This window comes from Macaca thibetana, chromosome 13 (genome assembly GCF_024542745.1).
Source record: "Macaca thibetana thibetana isolate TM-01 chromosome 13, ASM2454274v1, whole genome shotgun sequence".
Classification (NCBI taxonomy): Eukaryota; Metazoa; Chordata; class Mammalia; order Primates; family Cercopithecidae; genus Macaca; species Macaca thibetana.
Window position 1 is genome coordinate 97,200,620 of NC_065590.1, and position 26,255 is coordinate 97,226,874.

At 41.4% G+C, this 26,255-nt stretch overlaps 1 protein-coding gene across 2 annotated transcripts in view; it reads right to left on the reverse strand.

Annotated features, from left to right (window-relative positions):
- The window catches only part of TAF1B (TATA-box binding protein associated factor, RNA polymerase I subunit B), an 89,280-nt gene that overhangs the window by 51,473 nt on the left and 11,552 nt on the right, over window positions 1–26,255 (reverse strand). For both annotated transcript variants that reach the window (XM_050753913.1, XM_050753911.1), the window contains exons 5-8: window positions 25,992–26,087; window positions 20,223–20,376; window positions 12,150–12,303; window positions 4,351–4,450 (exon numbers count right to left, since the gene is read on the reverse strand). In XM_050753913.1, the coding sequence (XP_050609870.1) occupies window positions 4,351–4,450; window positions 12,150–12,303; window positions 20,223–20,376; window positions 25,992–26,087 (504 nt within the window). The remainder of the gene's footprint in view (window positions 1–4,350; window positions 4,451–12,149; window positions 12,304–20,222; window positions 20,377–25,991; window positions 26,088–26,255) is intronic.

Below are 26,255 nucleotides of genomic sequence, written 5' to 3' on the forward strand. Positions count from 1 at the left end.
AAATAATATTTTAGGTTGAAACTCTGAATTGCTGTCAGAAATAAATGCAGCTATTATAGTTGTAGGTACTTCTGACCACAGTGCCCATAGGTGGGCAATGTAAATCTTTTTTTTTGTTGCCTGGTTGGAGTGCAGTGGCACGATCTCGGCTCACTGCAACCTCCGCCTCCCAGGTTCAAGCGATTCTCCTGCCTCAGCCTCCCCAGTAGCTGGGACTAAAGGTGTGCACCACCATACCCAGCTAATTTTTGTACTTTTAGTAGAGACAGGGTTTCACTATGTTGGCAAGGATGATCTCGATCTCCTGACCTCGTGATATGCCTCAGCCTCCCAAAGTGCTGGGATTACAGGCATAAGCCACTGCGCCTGGCCGGCAATGTAAATCTTAACTAAAGGCATGAGCTAGGCTTCTGGGAAATATAAGCCATGATGGCTATCACAGAAACGGTCTCTTAATTTGGTGTATTATATCTCTCTCTCGCAGTCCCCTAAACATTTAGTAATAATGGGATCTATTACTATTTGAAAGAACACATAGAATAAATTTTTGAAAATAATTACTTTTAAATAGTGAAATTTGAGTGTCTATGTGAGTATATTTAAAATGAAACTAAACTTCTTAAAAAGGAAATTCCTGGTTAGATACCATTTCCAAGCATACAAACTCAGCACAGGAAGCAATATCCTCTGCAAAAAGTTGAATATATGGTAACTGAAATTATAAAATACCATCATGAGAAACAAGATACATTATCCTTTCCCATATCCATGGGCTTCCTGGAACCTAATTTGAGAAAACCTAGAAATGAAGGAGGGGTTATAGCTCAGAAGTAGAGCATTGGATGGCAGATCAAGAGAAAACCTAGAAATGAACACATTAAAAAATTAACAGAATCTTAAAATGGAAACGTTATTTTCCAAAATGGTATATATATATATTTTTTTATCCAAACAGCTTAATTACCCTCTTAATCCCTATCTTGGGAGAAAAGTTTTTCCCGTCTGGAAGGGAGCCTACTGCCATTTGAATATCTGCAATATGTCTGCATTTTGAATATACTGTCTCAAATAATCCTCATGAAAAATCCTAATGAAGAACAGGTTTACTTATTCCCAAGTCATATTTCTTCTTAGGTTTGTTTCCTTATTGGAAAAATAAGAAAAGCGGACTAAATGATTTCCAAATTTCCCTCCAGCTTTAATAATCCATGATTCTACATAAAATATTCTGGTGTCTGTTCCTGAGAAGCTTATAATTTGGTTAGTGAGTTAAAGATAACAACATGATGATTTCAGGCACTAGCAAAACATTCAAATAACCTTAACTAAGCAAAAACTATCAATATAACTTGAGTAGTGAATAGCTCTGAGAATTGTTGGAGATTAAGGGAGAGAAGGAGAAAGTGGAGGGAAGGAAGGAGGGTGGGGAGAAAGAAGGGAGACATACAGAAAACATTTTTATTCACCAAGACAAAGCTTATAGCTAATGCAAAAGTAGTAACTTAGTTCCACTCGTCACTCTAGGAAAACTGAGTAACTATGAAAGATACACACCTAGAATGAGGGACCCAAACGCCCAAGCTTGCTTTCTGCTCTCCAAATCTATTGGAATTGCTCCCACTCAACTTGTTCTAAGGGTGAAACCAGTTTTGCTTTAAAAATCTAATGTTTCTGCAAATCACTCATAATGACCCACATTCAAAATAAACCATGAATTAATTAAATTTATATAATGTTTTTCATGTGGAGGATCAATTATTCTTTCTGTACCAGTGTCACCTTCTATTTGTGTCATGTATAGTTTACAAAGTTCTTTCACACCTGTGATCTCATGTGATCCCTGCTAAACCTCTGTAAGATAAATAGTTCAGCTGATATCCCAATTTTACATACAAAGCAGACATCTCGGAAAGACAGAATGCCTCGCCAAGGTCACACAGATGGTAGTCTGACTTGGAACTACAGTATTTAGGCTTTTTATTCATTGTACCATCTTTCAGCCTGTTTGCCTACTTTTCTGTCCTTGTCACTATCCTTGTTCTTCAAAACACTTAAACAGGTTCTATGAAGATATAGTAAGGATTTGTTACACTATACTTCTATAAAGTACTAATTTTGGAGCATTGAGCCAGAAGGAAATGGATGACTAGAGATACAGCTGAATATGCATGGAACATACCATAACATTTTATATCTCAGGTTATTAAATATTGGCAGAATTTGCATTGAGTTAGAATGTGGGTCATTATGAGTGATTCAGAGTGGGAAGCTCCTCTGTGGGCAGGTCGTCCTGAGAGCACAAGGAAGCGCAGGTCCATAGCTGTGGCTTGGGTGGCTGCAGCAGCACCCAGGGAGCGCCCACCTCAACTGAGAAGGGATGACCAACCTTAGAGAGAAGCAACCCACTCCAGGGCCTCCTCTCTGCTGAGAGCTGGGAAGACGATGGGATGTAGAGGGGAATAACCCACTCAGGGCCTCCTCTCCGCTGGGAGAGCTGCAGAGATAATAGGACGACCTGCCTGCAGAAGGAGCTTCCCATTCCAGAGTCTCCTTTCTGCTAGGAGCTGAACACTCATCAGGACACCCTGGCTGCGGAAAGGAGCTGCCCGCTGTGGGAGACTGAGCTATTCGATCACTCAATAAAGCTCCTCTTCATCTCGCTCACCCTCCACTTATCTGTGTACCTCATTCTTCCTGGTTGCAGGCCATGAACTCAGGACCCACAGAATGGCAAGGCTAAAACATCCGTAACATAAACAGGGTTGAGACATGCCCCTTGCTCGCCATGTTGTGGGCAAAGAGAAGGAAAGAAGAGCCGAAGGCCTTCGGGGATTCCAGACGTGGGAGCTCCCTGAGCCAGGGCTGTGACTCCCTCTTTGAGGCCCTGTGGCTCCTGGCATCTCCAAGCTCCCAGGCACCACCATGTTCCCCAGTGCCAGCTGTGGAAACTGCTTGCAGCGTGACTGGTCCGGCTGCAGCCTTGCAGAGAGCTGGCAATCATGCTGGCACCTGGAGCTGTCTGCCCCGCTGCAGCAGGTGGCATATCTGACTGTGTGCAGTGGCCAGACCCCATGCTTGCTCACACACCCATCACCATTCCATGCCCGACTTGCCCTTGGCTGGCATGAGACCCAGGCCAGTAGCGTGAGCCAAGCACAGTCTGCCAAGTGGAGTGGGTGAAATAAGCCTAGTGCAAAACTCAGGCAAAGATGCCACTGGCCACAAAGGTTTCCAGCCAGAAAAACGGCACCCCAAAGATCCTGCAACAATATGACATCCTTCCTATTGCCTTTGATATTATAGCATAACTACAAAGAGAATTATTTTACAAACTATTCAGGGGCTCTATCAGCTTTGCCAGGAGTATTCTTAATCCTTTGACATTCAAATTTTCCCTTTGGAAGCACTATCGTGCCATCCTCATTATTGATTTTCTCTTTTTCAATTTTAAATTATCTAATTCTGTCAGCTCTGTGTTTGTCAACCGATTTGCTAGCAATTCTCCTGCATTAATTTCAAAGATAACATGAAATGCTGAAACTTCCATAAAATTTGCAATTTCACTTTATGTCTGCATTATATTAACACTGACAGGCTGGAAAGCGATAAACCTCAACATTAAGTTGAACATCAAAGGATATCTGAATAGAGGTTATCTTGCATCAAAGTCAGGCCACTATTAAACAGCACTCAACAAATGACTCTTACACCGCCAACAATGTCAGGCTCATGAAGTTCTATGAAAATAATTCCTTAAATAGGTGAATGGAGGAAAATATTTAACATTTAGTACACCAAAAAAAACTTCTGATGAGAACCAAGGGGAAATAACCTTTGAGTACCACCAATAGTGACGCAAACTCATAATCAAAGGACAGAAACCCTTCCATTGGAGACATCTGAAAACAGATCTAGAAAAAGATAAACTAACGTAAGTGAAGAACTTAAAATAGTACCTTTAGAAACATGACAATAACTTTCTTCTCTTTCCTCCACAGCAATATAGTGTGCAAATAACAACAACAAAACACATCTTTTATTTAAAAAAAAAATTGAAATTACCTGAAGGTCTCTAGATAAAAGTTCTCAAGTTTAGTCTCAACAATATACCTATCTGCCATGCACACACATCACATTACAGCTATATTTTGAGGATAACCTAAAGGATTAGAGGAATCCACATAAGCAAAATAAAAAATAAAAACTCTACTCTTCATTAAATTATGACTTATGTTCCATATTTGGATAGAACACAGAACAACAAATAACAAGTCAAGCAAGAAATAGAAATTATCATATCACTCTTTTGTCTTTATCACAGACTAGAAAGTCAAAAAGGAAATAACTTACCTCTATACCAAAGATTCCTCTGTCACGCCCATACAATTTCATCTGTTCTGGAAAATGCTGAAAAGCATTTATGTAAGGAATATGGTCTTCTTCAACAAATCTGTATTTTTAAAAAGAAAAAGGTTTAACGAGAGCTACATACTGATATAGCAAAGTAAATGCTTTAAGAAAATCTCTTAAAATTCACAGACATGGTAAGAATTAGTTAAGCATATTCTATTTCCCACGTTTTTAAGGATAATAAATCTGATCATATCTATTATTCTCTTTACCCATATGTTGGCCTATTCAGCCAATTACTGAATGATTCTCTTAAGTTCCTGACTAAATAAATATGTCTAAGAAGGACTGGGCACAGTGGCACATGCTTCTACCCCCAGCTATTTGGGAGGGGTAGCAGTAAGACTGCTTGAGCCCTGGAGTTTGAGGCTACAGTGAGCCATGATCACACCACCGCACTCCAGCCTGGGCAAGAGTGAGATCCTGTGTTAAAAATTTTAAAAAAAGGGCCGGGCGCGGTGGCTCAAGCCTGTAATCCCAGCACTTTGGGAGGCCGAGACGGGCGGATGACAACGTCAGGAGATCGAGACCATCCTGGCTAACCCAGTGAAACCCCGTCTCTACTAAAAAATACAAAAAATTAGCCGGGCGAGGGGGCGGGTGTCTGTAGTCCCAGCTACTCGGGAGGCTGAGGCAGGAGAATGGCTTAAACCCGGGAGGCGGAGATTGCAGTGAGCTGAGGTCGGGCCACAGCACTCCAGCCTGGGTGATAGAGCGAGACTCCGTCTCAAAAAAAAAAAAAATTAAAAAAAAAAAAGTGTCCGGCCAGGCGCAGTGGCTCATGCCTGTAATCCCAGCACTTTGGGAGGCCAAGGCAGGTGGATCACAAAGTCAGGAGTTCAAGACCAGCCTGGCCAATATGGTGAAACCTCGTCTCTATTAAAAATACAAAAATTAGCTAGGTGTGGTGGCGTATGCCTGTAGTCCCAGCTACTCCGGAGGCTGAGGCAGAAGAATCGCTTGAAACCGGGAGGCGGAGGTTGCAGTGAGCTAAGATAACACTACTGCACTCCAGCCTGGGTGACAGAGCGAGACTCAGTCTCAAAATAAAAAAAGTGTGCAAGAAGTGTGTATCCTACTTGTTAGTTCACCACCAGGCTTTCCAACATGGCATTCCGTGTATCCCTAGCTCCCCTTACATGACAGGCTCCTACTCATAAATCACTCCTGCAAGGAGGTTTACCTTGATCCCCATTTTCTGTGAAAGCCTACCTCCCTTGTCTACCCTTCTGTCTCCAATACCTACAACAGTGCATGTTAGATGTTTGTTGCTGAAAGAACCATTAAGGGTAGGGACCTTGCCTGTTTGCTCACTACTCCACCCCAATGCCTGGTACACAGTGGATCAAATATTTTGAGTCGATTATTGAGTTTGAAGAAAATAACACATATACATAAATACACAAATATATTTATTTACAATTCATTAATTTAACAACAATTTATTGAATACTATATATCCAGTACTATTCTAGACTGCAGAGAAATGGCAGTGAACAAAACAGAAAAACATTCTTGTTCCTATGGAGTTTACATTCTAGTGAGAAAAGAAAGATACAAAACAGATAAGTAAAATCTATAGTATGTTAGGTAGAGTGAAATGTTAAGGAGAAAAACAAGGAGAACTGAGAATGAGAAATGGGGGTCTTGCGACCATGTCAAATATACACATATATCTATATACAAGATATTTAAAATAAGAAAATTAAGGAAAGTGAGCTAAAGACAGGAATAAGTATACAAACTGCATTGCCTTGAGGACTTTGCTGTTGCTAGAGCTGGGCTGACATTTGGCTTTCAGCTTTGTAGCACTTAAAGGATAAAACTGACTCAACTTTTTTTTTTTTTTTTAAGACGGAGTCTCACTCTGTCGCCCAGGCTGGAATGCGGTGGCATGATCTCAGCTCACTGCAGCCTCCACCTCCCGGGTTCAAGTGATTTTCCTGCCTCATCCTCTCGATTAGCTATAATTAGTTATAGGCACCCACCACCATGCCTGGCTAATTTTTGTATTTTTAGTAGAGACATGGTTTCACCAGGTCGGTGATCTGCCTGATAAGCCTCCCATAGTGCTGGAATTACAGAAGTGGGCCACCAGTCCCAGCCTCAACTTTAATTTCAAATTAAAAATGTGCTTTAATTTTTAGTCTACTGAAAGTTGAGAATTAAATATTTATATAAAAATGGTGTTAAAGCTTCCCCAGGTAAGTTTTTATTAGTATATTCAGTTTATATAAAAGTATTTATGTGCAGTAATCAGTATTTGTATTATTTTGCAATTATATTTTTGGTTTAATATCATTTTATATACAAGATGTAATGTGTACCTGTCACTTTTTAAACTACCTAGTACTCTATTATGTTAATGTGCTCATTATTTATGTAGTCTTCACTATGTGATAACACATGCCAGGACTGTGTGGAGTGTTAGGAGTCTGCAGAGAGAAGTAAGAGATGAAGGGTCCTCCGCACTCCCACCCTAATAGGTCGGGGACAAACAGCCTGCACATGAGTCAGCAGAGGTACTGTCTCAAGCAGCACAACAGAGGAACAGTCAGATCCATAGGAGCAGAAGAAATGAGACCTGCCTAGGGGAAGCAGAAATGTCCGCAAAGAGCAGGTCTTTGGCATCTGGAGTTCTAACAGTTTTTTTCACCATTTATAAATAGTTCTGCTCTTAGCCTCATTCAAAGTTTTTTTTCTTTTTAACTTTGAATTTCCTTTTAGAAAAGTATTTATTTCCCTCCCTGCCAAACAAAAACAAAAACAAAACAAAAAAAAGCTGCTTACTCAAAGTTCTGAACAATCTATTTCCCTTCCTAGGTGTTAACAACTGGTTCTGGAAGTTGATAGAAAAATTGGCATAGACTAAAAGCATCTCATATGCCTCTCCTGACGAACAGACTTTAGCCCTGTCCCCTGGAAACACTGTCCTTACTTATAATTATGTAATTTTCCCAAGTTTCAACCTATGAAGGGTTAGAAATTTAATAAACTCATTCTTCATCTAAGATCACTGAAAAAGCACTGAATTAGAGTTAAGTCGTGTCTACCTGTAAAACAGATCCTGAACCCAGTCACCATTATCACTGCCATAATCCAAGTTACCATCTCTTGCCTGGAGGATAGCAAAAGACCACCTGGTCTCCATGCTTCCACTCTTCCCTTCCTAGAACTCATTTTCCACAGCTGCCTGAATGATCTTTAAAAAACATCAATCGGATTGTATCTCTCCTGCTGCAACCTTCCAGGGGCTTACTCTCACACTTAAAACCCGGAGTCCACCTGGTTATGAGGTTTCCTTCCGGAGTGATGTGTCCTGAAAACAGCAGACTGCACAGCTTTGTAAACTTTGAAAACGTATTGAAAACCACTGAATTGTGTGTGTGTGTGTGTGTGTGTGTGTATATATATATATATATATATATTTTTTTTTTTTTGAGACGGAGTCTCGCTCTGTTGCCCAGGCTGGAGTGCAGTGGCGCGATCCGCTCACTGCAAGCTCCGCCTCCTGGGTTCACGCCATTCTCCTGCCTCAGCCTCCCGAGAAGCTGGGACTACAGGCGCCCGCCACCACGCCCGGCTAATTTTTTTTTTTGTATTTTTAGTAGAGATGGGGTTTCACCGTGTTTGCCAGGATGGTCTCGATCTCCTGACCTCGTGATCCGCCCGCCTCGGCCTCCGAAAGTGCTGGGATTACAGGCGTGAGCCACCGTGCCCGGCCTGAACTGTATATTGTTAAACAGTGAATTTTATTATATATAAATGATACCTCAATTTTTAAAAATCCAAATTCCTAACTTGTTTTACAAAGACAGATATCTGCCCCTGATGATCTGTTCACTCTCATCCTCCTACTCTGCCTTAGAATTCTGACTCCAGTCACACTAGCTCTCCTCTGCTCCTTCATCACACAGCTCTTGCTTTAGGGCTTGGCAAAAGCAACCTCCCTCTACCTGGAATGCCAGTACAGCAGTCCCCACTCATCCTCTTTTTTGTGCTGCATGGTTTCCTAAGTGTTAAACTGTACGCCATTCTAAAGAGCATGATGAAATATCACGCCATCTCTCTCTGACCCGTGTGAGACGCGAATCTTCTCTTTGTTCAGCACAGCCAAGCTGTAGGCGCCACCCAGCCATGAGTTACTCGTAGTTTGTTGGCTCATTCTCAGATCTACTGTCAGAGTGTTGCAGTGCTTGTGTTCAAGTACCCCTTATATTTTACTTAATAACAGACTCAAAGCTCAAGAGTAGGAGTACCAGTACACCGTAATAATTATTCTATTTTATTATTAATCTCTTACTATGCCTAACTTACAAATTAAACTTTATCACAGGAATGTATGCACAGGAAAAAACACAGTGTATATAGGGTTCCGTGCTATCTACATTCTCAGGCATCCAATGTCTTGGAATATATCCTCTGTGGTAAGTGAGGTCTATCGTACTCTTGATATTCACACTGGCTCTATTTTCATTTAAGGTGCAGAGTAAATGCCACCTTCTTGGTGAGGCCTTCCCAAATGACCAATCTAGAGTAGCCATCTAGTCATTTTCTATCATACCATCCTATTTCAATTTCCTGAATAGCCTTTCCCTGTCTGATGCTTTTCTTACTTATCAGGTTGATGCAAAAGTAATTGTGGTTTTTGCCATTAACCTCAATGATCTTTGCACCAACCATACTTATGTGTTTGTTTATCTGTGTCCTCCTCTGGTCTTGAAATTCATGAGAGCAAGGACTGGACCTACATGATTCACAACTGTATCACAAGGGTCTAGATGCCAGAACACCACCTGCATATAGTAGATATTCAACACAAATTCACAGAATGAATAAATGCTGGCTATTTTTATTTATTTATTTATTTATTTATTTATTTTATTTTATTTATTTATTTTTTTTGAGACGGAGTCTCACTCTGTCGCCCAGGCTGGAGTGCAGTGGCGCGATCTCGGCTCACTGCAAGCTCCGCCTCCCGGGTTCACGCCATTCTCCTGAGTAGCTCCCGAGTAGCTGGGACTACAGGTGCCCACAACCGCGCCCGGCTAATTTTTTGTATTTTTAGTAGAGATGGGGTTTCACCGTGGTCTCGATCTCCTGACCTTGTGATCCGCCCGCCTCGGCCTCCCAAAGTGCTGGGATTACAGGCGTGAGCCACCGCGCCCGGCTATTTTTATTTATTAATGCCATTATTGCTAGGTAGGCAGGGTCCTTTACAGGCTATTTGCAGGGTAATGAATTTATGCTAAGGACTATGGATGCTGCTAGAGTACTTAAAAAAGGAGTGACATGCACAGTGTTAAGGTATGTGGGTACTTTGGCCAGGCTAATAACGTACTCCCTTAAAACCAGTGTTCTTTAAATATTTTTTCAAAGTTTGGCAGTGGTTCTTAAACTTTACCATCCATAAGAATCCCCTGGGCCAGGCACGGTGGCTCATGCCACAATCCCAACATTTTGGGAGGCCAAGGTAGGAGGCTTGCTTGAGGCCAGAAGTTTGAGACCAACTTGGGCAACATCACAAAACCCCATCTCTACAAAAAAATAAAAATAAACAATTAAAAAAAAATCATCTGAAGGGCTTATTTTAAAGCAGAGATTACCAGGTCCTACCCCAGGGTTCCTGATTCAGAAGGTGTAGGATAGGTCTAAGAATTCGCATTTCTAACCAGTTCCCAGATGATACTGAAGCTGTAAGTCAGAAGGCCACATTTTGAGACCTTATGACTTAGAGCTCTTTCTGGGAGAAAAGCAAAGAAAGAATATGGTGACAGTCTCTTCTCCTATTGCCCCAAGCAACTAAGCTCTGTTCCCAAACTTGTATATTCCACAGGGCAAAACAAAAGCCCTCAAGCTAACTAGATTTAATCTCCTTGAAGGCATTTCAGAATTCCCCCTGGTGAGGGAGGAGATGGAAAGAGAGAGAGAAGAGAAAAGAGGGAGGGAGAGAAGACGGGTGGGTAGCATCTTACCCCTATTCTTTCAACCACACATAATATTCTCCCTGAGAAGAATTCCAGGTAAATATGACTTTCTCCATCTTGTTAGATTTCTAGGAGAGTTCTGTTAGCCCCTTACAGATTGTCCTGGGTAGGATGGCTAGCCCCTTTATCCAGCTCTAATGACATCATTAGATTTATGTTTTTGTAAGATCCTTCTGGTTATCAGGAGGAAAATGGATAGAAATGACACAAGATTACAGACACAGAGCTCAGCTGGCAGACTGTTAAGCAATCCAAATGAGGGTAGAGAGGACAGAGAGAGAGGGAATGCAGAGAAGAATGGTTTTTTGAGTTTTTGGACATATAATTGAGTGGACATAAAGACCAACAGTGTACATAGAAGGGAAAGAGTCAAGGATGATCCCTAGGCTTCTGGATAGGATGCAACAGGGTGGATGGCATTTACTAAGAAAGAGAACACTGGAGAAGGAGCTGGATCAAGGAGACAGATGATGAACCTCTAATCATGCTGATTCTGAGATACCATAAAGACATCTAAGTAGCCATGTCCAGCAGGCAGCTGTATATATGAATCTACGGGTCTGGCCCTCAGTAGACAAGTCTGGGCTAGAGATATAAATTTGAGAGTCATCAGCATATAGTGGTAATTAAAGCCTTGGGAAAAGATGAGATCACCCAATGGGGGCATACAAAGCAAGACCAGGTTTTTAAATTAATAGTAAAATTCACTGAATCATGGGCTATCTGCTTGCAGAGTTAATCAGACCTGAGGAAAGCATTTTTATTTGGTTGATGTGGCCAAATTCAAAGGCACTATCATCATTTACTGGAGGCATTATATTTAATCAAAGGGGTTGTGCCAATAATCATGATGATGGTGATGATGATGAAAACAAAAACAATAATGACTAGCATTGAGCTCTTATTATGTGCCAGACACTGCTCTAAGTGCTTTCCATGTAGCACTAATTATTGAAAGTAGTTACAACCCTATGAGGTAGTTATTATTATTAGCCCCATTTTACCAATGAGGAAACAAAAGCAGAGAGAAATTAAATGACTTACTCAAGGTCATATAATAAATAAGTGGCAGAGCCAGGATTCAAACCCAGCAGTTCGGTTCATAATTTGTGCTCTTAAAGGCACTCTACACATTGATTAAACCCAAATGTTACTATTCAGAACACATATAAAGCAAGGAGGAAAAAAATCAGCACATTAACAAGTTTGGCACATCTATTACATAAGAAATTCTTACATTAACCAAAACACTCTGTAGATTACCCTGAAAAATATAAACGCTTACTATCTGGATAACACATCCTTTCAACAGTTTTGTCTTCGACTTTTCCTTATAAACACAGACCACCTATATTTTAGCTCTTAACGCCAACATATGGTTTTGTGTAACTATGAATAACCATTTTGCTAATGTAAAGATCACCTGTTTATCTTTTCTTAGAAATGAAAAATATTGACTAATATTACTCAAGTACTTAAATGTCACTTTTCTCTTCAAAAGATTAGATACTTAATTTTTCAATAGCCCATGTGTTATAAGTACTATAATTTCTACTACATAAATAAGAAAATCAAGAAGATGAATTACTAGCCCGGGGGGATTACATTTCCAAATTAGAATTCAGGCTACTCCACCTTTCCAGTTCTTTCCTCAAGTTAGGCCTTCTTATAAAAATCAAAATATCCAAAGTTTGTCTACTTAGTTCATGTAGTAACCAGCAAAAATATTATCACACAAGAGGTCTAGCTAACCTCAAAAGATCTGAAAGTGTTATTGCTTCTCTCTGCCAAAGTAAGGACAAGTAACAGAAGGCGAGTGTCTGTGGCACGGTCATCTTCACAATTCCTTTCTCCTTTCGTTGTGAGTATTCAACTCCATCCAGAGATCCAGAGCAGACAGACGTTTCTTAGGAGATAAATGGAGATTTTAAAAAATCCACGTAACTATTTGGATAACAAAAGAAAAACAACAAAAAATCTAAACAGACATTTTAAATATTGACACGGTTTGGCTGTGTCCCCACCCAAATCTCATCTTGAACTGTAGTCCTCATAATTCCCACGTCATGGGAGGGACCCGGTGGGAAGTAACTGAATCACGGGGGCGGGTTTTTTCCACGCTGTTCTCATCAGAGTGAATAAATCTCACGAAATCTGATAGTTTTATAAAGGGTAGTTCCCCTGCACACGCTCATCTTTCCTGCCACCACGTAAGATGTGCCTTTGCTCCTTCTTCACCTTCTACCATGATTGTGAGGCACCTCCAGTCATGTGGAACTGTGAGTCCATTAAACTTATTTTTCTGTATAAACGACCCAGTCTCGGGTATTTCTTCATAGCAGTAAGAAAACAGAGTAATGCAAATATCTTAAAACTAGTTATAAAACCTTTACAAAGAGCAATTTGGCAATAAAGAGTAATGAAGGACTAGAATAAAATCAGCCAAAAATGTAATCATGGGATACCTGTGGGAGTGGGATGGGACAGGATTCTAAAGAGGGATTTGAGCCAGGCACAGTGGCTCACACCTGTAATCCTGGCACTTTGGGAGGCCAAGGTGGGCAGATCACTTGAGGTCAGGAGTTCGAAACCAGCCTGGTCAACATGATGAAACCTCGTCTCTACTAAAAATACAAAAAATTAGCCGGGTGTGGTGGTGGATGCCTATAATCCCAGCTACTCAGGAGGCTGAGACAGGAGAACCGCTTGAATCCGGGAGGTGGAGGTTGCAGTGAGTCAAGATCGCGCCATTGCACTCCAGCCTGGGTAATGGAGCGAGACTCCCGTCTCAAAAATAAAAAAAATAAAAAAATAAAAAATAAAGGATTTGAACTGTTTGATCTTTTTAATAGTGAACATAAACAATTTTTTAAATAAAGGAAAGGATATGCAATTACAATGCACAGCAACAGATGTGTAACTGCCTCAACTCCCATGTCCCCTTCTCTACAAGGCCTCTCCAAAACTCCAAAACTTAGCTAGAGCAGCACCTCCTCCTATCCCCATCCTCCAGGTATCCTCTACCATATGACATTATGGTATCTTCATTCATTCACCGGATGCTTATTCATCTCATTCTTTGTGCCACTCTTCTATGTCTCAGGAAATGACAAGTGAACCATGTCTCATCTCTCTTAGAACCTATATTCTAGTAATGGGAGACAAACCAATAAACAAACAAACAAGAAATACAACTGGCAGAGCCAAGTGCCATGGTGTGCATCTGTAATCCTGTAATCCCAGCTACTAGGGAAGATGAGACAGGAGGATCACTTGAGCCCAAGAATGCGAGACTAGCCTGGGCAACACAGAGAGACCCTAACTCAAAAAAAAAAAAAAAAAATTACAATTGACAGATAGTGATGCTACATAGAAAGATAGCAATGTAGAGTCATATAAAGTGATGGGAAGGGAAGAGAGATGTGCTATTTTACATGGGTGTCAGAGAAACCTCATTGAGAAGGTGACATTTGAGCAGAGACCTGAATTAATTCAGAAAGTAAGTCTTAAGGATGTTGGGAAGAATACCAAGTATATTAGCAGGAGTGAACTGCAGGAACAGAAAAAGGCCAGTGTAGTGACAGCATCATGGGATGCTACAAAATACAGTTTCTACATAAATCTGCCACGATTGTGTGGCTTCCCCAGCCATGTGGAACTGTGAGTCCATTAAACCTCTTTTTCTTTATAAGAACAGAAATTTCTGAGAGAAAGTAGCAGGAATGATACTGAAGAGAGAGTAAGAACTATATTATGTAGAATTTTGTAGGTCATGATTTGTACTTTGGATTTTATTCTAAGTATAAGAAATTTCGGGAGAGTTTTAAAACATGGAAGCAACAGGACCTCATTTATGTATGAGGTCACTCTAGCTGCTGTGGGAAGAATGGAGTTATGGGAGGACAGGAGTAGAAACACAAGACCACTCTTCCAGGAAACCCATGACTGGTACTTGGACTGGAGTGGTAGCATTGCAGCTAGTGAGAAATGGTTGGATTCTAGACAGATTTTAAAGGCCGAGTCAAAGGATTTGCTCCTAGATTGGATGTGAAGCATGAGAGAAAAGGAGAAAACAAGTATGATTCTGAGGTTGTTGGCCTGAGCAACAAGTAGCATGCACTGTCATTTACCACGACAAGGAAGATGGCAAAAAAAACAAAAAAACAAAATCAGGTTTGATGAGCAAAATCACAATGTCAGAATTGTATGTGCTGGCCAGGCGCGGTGGCTTATGCCTGTAATCCCAGCACTTTGGGAGGCCGAGGTGGGCAGATCACGAGGTCAAGAGATCAAGACCATCCTGGCTAACATGGTGAAACCCCGTCTCTACTAAAAATATAAAAAGTTAGCCAGACGTGGTGGCAGGTGCCTGTAGTCCCAGCTACTTGGGAGGCTGAGGCAGGAGAACGGCGTGAACCCAAGAGGCGGAGCTTGCAGTGAGGTGAGACAGCACCACTGCAGTCCAGCCTGGGCAAAAAGCGAGACTCCCTCTCAACAACAAACAAACAAACAAACAAACAAAAAAGAATTACATGTGTTAAGTATGAATCTTATTAAATACATCAATAGAAATGTTGAGTCAGCAGCTGAATGTAAGAATCTATACTTCGGAGGAGAGGTGGGACTAAAGATACGAATTTTAGTTTCAGCATATAGTTGGTGGTTGGTTGAAGCTACGGTATTAGGTGAAGTCACATAAGGTGTAAGGGTAGATAAAGAAGCAGGACTAGGAATGACCCTGAGAATCTATGCTTTCTTAAACATAAACTCTCAAAATCACTCCTCAAAACCTCTTTCTCCAAATTCTGTAAGTCCTTGCTTCACGGCACTTATCAGCAACTAAAATGTTCTTTATTTGGTCATTTATTGCCTATCTTCTCCTAAACACCTTGAAGGCGGACGGTCTTGCCACCATATTACGTCCCAGTGCCCAGAACAGTCTCTAGCACAGAGTAGAAACCCGATGTGCAAATAGGCCCAACAGTTCTACTTTGAAGATTTCATCCCAGTGAAATGATTTGAAAGCCATGCAAAGGTTTAGGATCAAGAAATGTTGTCGCAGCACTGTTTATAATATAAAAAAAATTTAGAACAACCTAAATGCCAGGAATAGAAGTTTAATTAAGTAATTCCATGCAATGGTATACTACAAAACAATGTCCATAATACTTTTAGATCAGTGGTTCTCAAAGTATACTCCTGGACCAGCAGTATTAATATCACCTGAGAACCTAATGGAAATGCAAATTACTGAGGTTTAACAAGCTCTTCCGTTGATTCCAATGGATGCTGAAGTTTAAGGACTATCAGTTTTAAATGAATATATAAAGTCACAGATTTCCATAAAACAAATGTGTGTGCGTACACATACACAATTTTTTGTATATTCCTTATAATATGTAAGGACTTCCAGTTAAGGTGGCAAATTGAAAACACATGTTAGCCTCTGCTCTCTCCCGCTACAACAACTATAAAGAGAATTTTTTAAACACGTAAACCTGAGGACAACATGAAAAAGGTGACAAGAACAATAAAATTTTAGAAGTCAGAAAGCATACAGATAGGTGTTACTGGCTTAGCAGTCCTGAGAAAGCTAGATCCAAAGCCAGCAGTAGGGAATGCCACAAAGCAGTTTTCACTGGGGACCCCTAAAGAAGGCTCAGGAATTGGAGACGCTCATACCCCTAGAAACTGGATGAAGCCAGGCCTAACACCAGGATGACTGCTTAAAATCCAAATTAAGAAGCAGTTAAGACATCCAGATTCTCTCTTTTTTTTAGACGGAGTCTCGCTGTTGCCCAGGCTGGAGTGCAGTGGTGTGATCTCAGCTCACCACAACCTCCAACTCCCGGGTTCAAGCCACTCTCCTGCCTCAGCCTCCTGAGTAGCTGGGACTACAGGCAGGCGCCACCATGCCCATCTATAATTTTTTGTATTTTAGTAGAGACGGAGTTTCACCATGTTGGCCAGGACGGTCTCAATCTCCTGCCCTCGTGATTCACCTGCCTCGGCCTCCCAAAGTGCTGGGATTATAGGCGTGAGCCACCACGCCCAGCCAGACATCCAGATTCTTATCCCAAACCCATGCAGCCAAGTGATGCCCCTCCCTAGTCTTGGCCAAAAACTGGAAATTTCTTCTCCAGAGAGAAGGGTCTCTAGAATAAGGCACGCCAGTCACATGCACCGTTGAGAAGTGAAAACAGGAGGCTTAAGTGAAAGTTTACATACTGAATACTAAAACAATCCTCCATTCCCCTCAGGCCTTCTTCTTCCTAACCAGTTCCCAGAACAGTGACAGCCAGGATTACAAACCTGCCAAACAGAAGACTCAAAGAGATTTCTCTGAGGAATCTGATCAGCTCCGGGGGGAAAAGATTTAAAGATGATAATGCTGGGGTTCACTGAGAAAATAACCTTGCATACAGAGCAGAGCTGACAAGTCTCACCGTGGAAACAAAGCCTTCTATCAACTTTTTAGTCTCCATGGTTGAGTAAGAATAGCTATCTTAGGCTCACTAAACATTTAAAGCCTTTCATACAAAAAGCAGAGGCCAAAACAATCAAGTCAGGGGTGAAATATCATTAATATTCTCTGTGAAATAAAACATGTTCCACAAAAATGAGAGGGTAATCCAGGAAAGAAGAAATGGGATGTGGAAAATAAAAAATTCCAACAAAAGAAAAATGATAGAATCTCAGGATGGTGGTAAAGAGAGATCCTGGCTGGGCGGCGGTAGCTCATGCCTCTAATCCCAGCCCTTGGGGAGACCAAGGCGGGCGTATCACAAGGTCCAGAGATCAAGACCATCCTGACTGACACGGTGAAACCCCGTCTCTACTAAAAATACAAAAAAAATTAGCTGGGCGTGGTAGTGGGCGCCTGTAGTCCCAGCTACTCAGGAGGCTGAGATAGGAGAATGGTGTGAACCTGGGAGGCGGAGCTTGCAGTGAGCCAAGATCACACCACTGCACTCCAGCCTGGGCAACAGAGCAAGATGTCATCTCAAAAAAACAATACAAAACAAAAAAAACCAGAGAGATCCTGAGTCAGCCAGGCCACAGGTCTAGAGACATCACTCTAGATCAGAGCAGATCAGAGGCTCCAGGCAGACTTCTTCCAGAAGATGAAATTGATAGAATACGTAAGGTATTAAGAGATTATAAGAACTGGGAGGAAGTGTGGAGATACATTAGTAATAAATTATAGATTAGTGATAAGTAATCTGTTCTTAGTAACAGAAAACTAAGTAAATAACAATGATCAACTCTAAGAAAACCACAGGATATACAGAAAAAGTAATCATAGTAAGCTATATGGCTCAGTCTAAATAATGTTTATACATTTATAATAATTTAAGCAGTAAATACTGATCTAGTAAAAGATTACAGTAATTATATTGGGAAGAGAGAGAATGAGAAATGTACACTCATGTACTGGTGACTACGTGAAGATAAGGGACAGTGAGGAATGTGTGAAAGAGCTAAAATGGAATCCAATAGCTAATGTCCCAAACCAGAAATCAAGATGTAATACTAGAAGCGTGTGATACAGAAATATGGAAGTTACAAAAGAGTTGAAAATGAATGCCTCTTGGGAATAGGACATTAGCTGAAGGTAGACTACAAATTTTATTATTATTTTTTAAGACAGGGTCTTGCTCTGTTGGCCAGGCTAGAGTGCAGTGGCATGATCATGGCGCACTGCAGCCTCGACCTCCTGGCTCAAGCACTCCTGCAACCTCAGCTACCTGAGTAGCTGGGACCATAGGCATGCACCACCATGCCTAGCTAATTTTTTTATTTTTTGAGGGATGGAGGTCTCACTATGTTGCCCAGGCTGGTCTTGAACTCCTGGGTTCAACTGATCCTTCCTCTTTGGTCTCCCAAAATGCTGGGATTACGATAGGTGTAGTCCATGGCCATGACTAGTGGACTAAAACTTTAACCAATTTTTTATTTTTGCAATTTTTTATAACAAGATTTACAGAATGATTTGTAGAATTTTGATTTAAAAATTTAAAGAATGAAGAAATAATTCAAATTTTTACAAAAACCAAATAAACTCCCTATACATACATGAAGAAAAACTTTCTGGAATGATCTATAATAGCAGTAGCGGTAATTTCTGGCGGGTACAATAACTGGTGATTTTATTTTCTTTGTGACTATCTGCATTTTAGTTTTATATTGAGTTTCATTAATAATTACTTTTTTTTTTTTTGAGATGGAGTCTTGCTCTGTTGCCTACACTGGAGTGCAGTGGTGTATTCTTGGCTCACTAAAACCTCTGCCTCCCGATTCAAGCAATTCTGCCTCAGCCTCCCAAGAAGCTGGGACTACAGGTGCGCACCACCATGCCTAGTTAATTTTTGTATTTTTAGTAGAGATGGGGGTTTCACCATGTTGGCCAGGCTGGTCTTGAACTCCTGACCTCAAGTGATCTGCTCACCTCAGCCTCCCACAGTCCTGGGATTATAGGTGTGAGCCATCGCGCCCGGTCAATGATTACTTTTAAAGTAAAAACTAAAAGAAAGCTCTAGGGATCATCATTTACAAAAAAACAAATAAGCAGGCCAGGCGCGGTGGCTCACGCCTGTAATCCTAGTACTTTGGGAGGCCGAGGCGGGCCGATCACGAGGTCAGGAGCTCGAGACCAACCTGACCAACATGGTGAAACCCCCGTCTCTACTAAAAATACAAAAATTAGCCAGGTGTTGTGGCGCACGCTTGTAATCCCAGCTACTCAGGAGGCTGAGGCAGGAGAATTGCGTGAAACTGGGAGGCGGAGGTTGCAGTGAGTCAAAATTGCACCACTGCACTCCAGCCTGGGTGACAGAACCAGACTCTGTCTCCAGAAACCAAAAACAAAACCAGAAACAAATAAGCAAACAAAACCGTTAAACACAGGTAAACAAAACAATCATGATGCTTTAAAGGGAGATGATATCTTTTTTAAAAAAGGTTCGATCGTTTTACAGTCACGGTCTTCTGGGACTATTTGAGCTCAGGCCTCTCTGAAAAGGTGAAGAAAACTCTAGAAATTCCTTGTTGCCCAATTAGTCGATGATCCTAACACTTTACACAAAAAGTAACTTACTTGATATCCATGTCACTGTGCAGTCCAGCAAGAGATGTGGATAAATTGATAAAGGAATTCTTAATCTTTGAAGGGCAAGGAATGTTTGTTGAAAATTTTATATAACTACACTTAACCCAGATAGCAATAAACAATTCCTAATACCAGAGGGTTTGGAAAGCCTGGTCTGTTTTCCATCATCTAAAAAAAAAAAATGTAGTGAAGGAAAAACTAAAATGAATGAATTCTTTAGGAAGAAGGCCTAATATTTTAATCCTAAATATATTCCTTATTTATTTCAAGTTATGGGATTACATCAGAAAGTAAAACACACATGTAGCAAGGTAAATTTTACTCAGCTTGCTTTAGTCTATGCTTAGAAATTGGACATATCATCTTTGTCTATTTTACTATACAGATACATGATAAAATTCTTCTGCTACAACTTTTCTTTGAAAACTCTGAGCCCACACATATATGATCTTTTTGAAGTAGCCTCTTTCTTTCTGGATCCACTTGAACTTTATGTCCCTTTAAAGTCACACACAAAAAACTCACATGGAGACAATGTGTCTTTTAAAAAACTGCACTAAGATTTCACTTAGTTTGTCTTAGCCACATGATTCAGCAAGTCATTCTTCCTTGCTAGACCAAGTTCCCTTTCCTTGGATTATCAGAAGATCAGACTAAATTATTTTTAAGGAGCATACCAGTTTTAAAATTCTAAATGGTTTGGTTCTCATTTTTACCTGATTGTGATGCTTTGCTGATGGGGAAAGGTTTTCGAGTGTGGATGTCAGACTGAGACTCCGCTCCACTTTCAAGAAAAGGAGGACAGCTGACATCGCTTAGCAGCTCAGGCTCACTAGCCCAGTCTGAATGACTTAGATTATCTTCTAATACCTGTTTGCAAAATAATATAAATAAAATCATTGCATAACAGTTTTAAACAGTTAATTTCTGTGAACTTAAAACAACTCCAGACTATCACAAACACCCTAAAAGAAACCACTCCTAGAGAAGTGCAACTGTCTGCCAAGTCCCTTTACTTCTGAAACATGTTCCTGACAGCTCCCAGCAGTGCTTCTTGGAGAAGAGTCACAGACAAGGATGAGCAAGGAAACCGGCTGCCAGCCCTGCCATCAGGTCTCCTTCTTCCATGAACATCTCTCTTACAGCACTAGTATCTTCACCACTGAAAACACTGCACATCAATGACTCCACACACGCTGGCTGGCTCCTTTTTACCAAACCTACCTGGGAAATTTTTGCTTGGTATCTTTGTTAACTCTGGTTCTCCTGCCTGAACTATCATCCCTTTTCCTCCCTCTAACTCATTACTTACTCATCATGCCATCTTTCCAACCCACTCTTCAGTGATTTCTCCTTTCCTTGAACTTCTATAGCACATATGATTTGTAACATGTAATCAACAAGGATATACTATCTTATACTACTGTTTAACTGTTCACACATGTACTGTTGAAATGAGTGTCCCTAAAAAGGTCAGCTACCTAAATACCTCATCAGCTGACATTACCTAGGTAAACCGATCGCAGTCAAAAAGCCATGATTTTCAACCCTGCAGGCCAATAAACTTGATCTTATTACAGGAAGATAAGACTCCTGGTAAAGAGGCTCACAAGACAATGAAGCAAAAAAAACAAAACAAAACAAAAAAAAACACTCAGAATGAAATAAGATGCTTGTGTCCTCTGGCAAACATATCCCCTCCCCACAGGGAAGACCCATGAGAAGGAGGCTACACCAGGAAGCTGGCTGATGAGCATGAACACACTGAGAAAACTTCCACAGGTTCCCACAGGTAACCACTGCCAGCAACTCTACCACATACTCTGCCTCCGCCTGATTCTTCTGGATGATTCAAACTCCTGTCTAAAGCCAGTTTCTCTATTTGCACACATGATCCCACCTCTCTGTATATTCAAAGATATCTGTTCAAAGATTCACATCAACTCTTTCTCTCCATCGTAAATTTTTCTTCTCTCCTGCATCATTCCTATCACTACACAAATATGCTACCATTTATCCCACTTTTTAAAAGCTCTCCCTTGACCCTAGCAACCATGGAATTTCTTTGTACTTGTTGCAGCAAAATGCCTTGAAAAAGTCCAGATTTGTTGTCTCCAATTTCTCTCCTTTCAGTCTACCTTATATTCCATTCCAATTAAGGTTTTGATCCCACTGCTCCACTAACCACTTTGCAGCCCTCTTCCTTCTTGACCTAGTGACAGCATTTATCACAGCTGGATCACTGTTCTCTTCTTGAAACACTTTGTTCCCTTGGTCTCCAGAGTGCTCATTCTCTCAGCTGTCCTCTTACTTCACATTGTTCCTAAGAATTTTTTTGCCGGTTCCTTTTTTATCCCAAACATCTTAACCCTAGAATAACCTAGAGCTAAGTTATTGGTCCTCTCTCTGTCTTCACACCTTGGTGATGTCATCTGGTCTTATGGTTTTAAATACTAGCTACTATCTTCAAATCGTAAAATGTACCCCCCATACCACGTTTTAACATCCTAGAAATTGAGATTTATCTTACAATCACTGGCATGTCACAATTGAATTTGCAGCACTCTTTTCTTTCTTAGCAGTACTTAAAATAATGGTGTATCTTACAAACAATGGCATGTTAAGATTTCATGATTATAATATAAACTAACAGCTTCAAAATTTATGTCTCCAGCCCAGACCTCTCTCCCGAACTGCAGACTTTTATATCTAACTGCATACTTGAAATTTCCTCTTGGATGCTGCTATGGTTTGGCTCTGTGTTCCCACCCAAATCTCTTGAATTGTAATCCCCACATCTGGAGGGAGGGACCTAGAGGGAAGTGACTGGATCATGGGGGAAGGTTCCCCCAGGCTGTTCTTGTGATAGTGAGGGAGTTCTCATGAGATCTGATCATTTTAAAAGTGGCAGTTTCCCCTGCACGCTCTCTCTCCCCTGCTGGAAGACATGCCTTGCTTCACCTTTGCTTTCCACCATGATTTAAAAAGTTTCCTGAGGCCCCTGCCATGCAGAACTCTGAGCCCATTAAACCTCTTTTGTTTATAAATTACCCAGTCTCAGGTAGTATCTTTATAGGAGTGTGGAAACAGACTAATACAGGAAATTGGTACCAGAAGTGGAATACCACCATAAAGATACTTGAAAATGTGGAAGCAACTTTGGAACTGGGTAACAAGCAGGGGTTGGAACAGTTTGGAGGGCTCAGAAGAAGACAGGAAGATCAAAGAAGGTTTGAAACTTCCTAGAAACTTGTTGAATGATTGTGATCAAAATGCTGTTAGTGGCCAGGTGTGATGGCTCACGCCTGTAATCTCAGCACTTTGAGAGGTGGAGGTGGGCCTGACCTGAGGTCAGGAGTTCAAGACCAGCCTGACCAACATGGTGAAACCCCATCTCTACTAAAAACACAAAAAAGTAGCTGGACATGGTGGCATGCGTCTGCAGTCCCAGCTACTCAGGAGGCTAAGCCACAAAAATCACTTGAACCCAGAAGGCGGAGGTTGCAGTGAGCCAAGGTGGTGCCACTGCACTCCAGCCTGGGCAACAAAGCAACACTCCATCTCAAAAAAAAAAAAAAAAAAAATGCTGATAGTGATATGGACAATGAAGTCCAGGCTGAGGTGGTTTCAGATGGAGATGAGGAACTTATTGGGAACTGGAGTAAAGGTTACTCTTGCTACGCTTTAGCAAAGAGACTGGTGGCATTTTGCCCCTGCCCTAAAGATCTGTAGAACTTTGAAGCTGAGAAAGATGATTCAGGGTATCTGGCGGAAGAAATTTCTGAGCAGCAAAGCATTCAAGAGGTGACCTGGCTGATTCTGAAAGCATTCAGTCATGTGCATTCACAAAGAGATTATCTGAAACTGGAACTTTTATTTAAAAGGGAACCAGAGCATAAAAGTTTGGAATATTTGCAGCCAGACCACCAGGTAGAAAAGAAAAACCCATTTTCTGGGGAGAAAATTCAAGCCGGCTATAGAAATTTGCGTAAGTAATGAGGAGTGAATGTTAACACTCAAGACAATGGGGAAAATGTCTCCAGAACATGTCAGAGATCTTTGAGACAGCCCCTCCCATCACAGGCCCAGAGGCCTAAGAGGGAAAAATGGTTTTGCAGGCCAGGTCCAGGGCGCAGCTACTTTGTGTAGCCTCAGGATATGGCACCCTGCATCCCAGCCACTCCAGCTTCAGCCATGGCTAAAAGGCACCAAAGTATAGCTCAGGCCATGGCTTCAGAGGGCACAAGCCTCAGGCTTTGGCAGCTTCCATGTGGTGATGGGCCTGTGGGTGCATAGAAGACAAGAGCTGAGGTTTGGGAACCTCTGCCTAGATTACAGAGGATGAAGGGAAATGCCTGGATGTCCAGGCAGAAGACTGCTGCAGGGGCAGAGCCCTTATGGGGAACCTCTTCTAGGGAAATGTGGGATTGGAGCCCCAACACAGAGTCCCCACTGGGGCTCTGCCTAGTGGAGCTGTGAGAAGAGGGCCACCGTCCTGCAGACCCCAGAATGGTAGATCCACTGACATCTTGCACCATGCGCTTGGAAAGCCGCAGACAGTCAACTCTAGTCCATGAAACTCTGGACCACGTGGCTCCTGCAGAGCCAAAGGAGCAGAGCTGCCCAAGACCTTGTGAGACCACTCCTTGCATCAGCATGCCTGGATGTGAGACATGGAGTCAAAGCTTATTTTGGAGCTTTAAGGTTTAGTGAATGCCCTGCTGGGTTTCAGACTTGTATGGGGCCTGTGGTCCCTTTGTTTTGGCCAATTTATTCCATGGGGATTGGGAACATTTACGCAATGCCTGTAACCTCATTTCATCTTGGAAGTAACTAACTTGTTTTTGATTTTATAGGCTTATAGGTGGAAAGGACTTGCCTTGTCTCAGATGAGACTTTGGACTTGAACTTTTGAGTTAATGAGTTAATATGCTGGAACAAGTTAAGACTTTGGTAGACTGTTGGGAAGGCAAGATTGATTTTGCAATGTGAGAAGGACATGAGATTTGGCAGGGGCCAGGGATGGAATGATATGGTTTGGCTCTGTCCCCAACCAAATTTCTCATCTCGAATTGTAATCTCCACATGTTGTGAGAGGGACCTGGTGAGAGGCGACTGGATCACGGGGGTGGTTTCCCCCATGCTGTTCTCATGATAGTGAGGGAGTTCTCATGCAATCTAATGGTTTTAAAAGTGGCAGTTTCCCTCTGCATGCGCTTTCTCACACACACGCATTCTCTCTCTGTCTCTCTCCCTCTCTCTCTCCTGCTGCCATGTAAGACATGCCTTACTTCCCCTATCCTTGGGCCATGATTACATGTTTTCTAGGGCCTCCCCAACCATGTGGAACTGTGAGTCAATTAAACTTCTTTTGTTTAGAAATTGCCCTGTCTCAGGTAGTATTTTTATAGCAGTGTGAAAATGGACTAACACAGATGCTAACAGCTGTCTCAAACTTAACATGTCTAAAACGGAACCCTTGATGTTCCTGGCCCACTTACCCTTCAGTTGATGGCAACTCCTTCCTTCCAGCTGCTCAGGTCAAAAACCTTAGAGTCATCATTGACTCCTATTCCTCTCTTTCTCCCACACCCCACATCCAATCCATCAGGAAATTCTGTTGGCTCTATCTTCAGACTTTATATAGAATCCTATCACTTAACACCTCCAGTTCTACCTCCTGGTCCCAGCCACCATCACTTCTCATCTACACCAGTGCTTCTCAAACTTCAGTGTAGTGTATAGGAAGCACCCAGGGACTTCTTAAAATGCATACCTGCATTCAACTGGTCTTGGTAAGACCTGAAATTCTGCATTTCTTACTCTAGATATCCCATGGTTTACTCTCTCACTTTCTTCATCACTTCAGCTCCCTCATCAGCAAGAGCCTCCATGACCACCTTTTATTAAATAGCACCCTTCCCCACTGTCCCGCTCTCTATGTTTGCTTGTTAATTTGCTGCTTCTGCATATTTTCAGTAATTTACCTCATGAAAGATGATACAGCTCAAAAGTAGGGACCAGGATTCAGAAGCAGGCCTCTTACTGTTCTCAAAACAGTTATATCCAAAGCACTAAGGAAATATTTAATGGATATACCTGAGAAAACTATGCTTCTAATTAAAAGTAATTGTTCCCATTTCCTTTCAAAATTGAAGTAGAAATTATCTTACCAATTCACGTATCAGCTTAATATTTTACTTATTGCTTACTTATTCACTAAGATTTTAGCGAGATGCTAATATTGCTTTACACAAGAAATTACTCAACTCTAGCAAAACCTTTTTTAAAAAAAATCTTAAGTTAACCCCAAAATATTTATATGTCAGTGACCCTGTCCTTCTGGACTGTAACAGAAGCCTCTTAACTGAAAATCCTCTGACAAGCATCATAATCTCAGATACTCAAACTGGTCAGGAACCCATCTTCATCTCTACATCTCAACAGACATGTTTTTTAATCCAACTTTCAGACTTGTGACTTACTGTAGGTTTCCTTCCAGTGGTATAAACTGGGTTCTTACAATATGCCTGCTTGCTCTTCTGAAGGTAGCGCTTCCAAAAATTATGTAAAACGTCATTCTAAGGAGGAAGGGAAATGAGTGGGGGGTGATTCAGGTTATGACGACAAATGTACAGGCACATCTATACCACAGCTCTCTTGTATTTTACATATTACATATAAATTTCCAGTATATGTTTTACGTGGTATTCACAATTTGAGAACAAAATCGTTGGTGTCTGTATGTA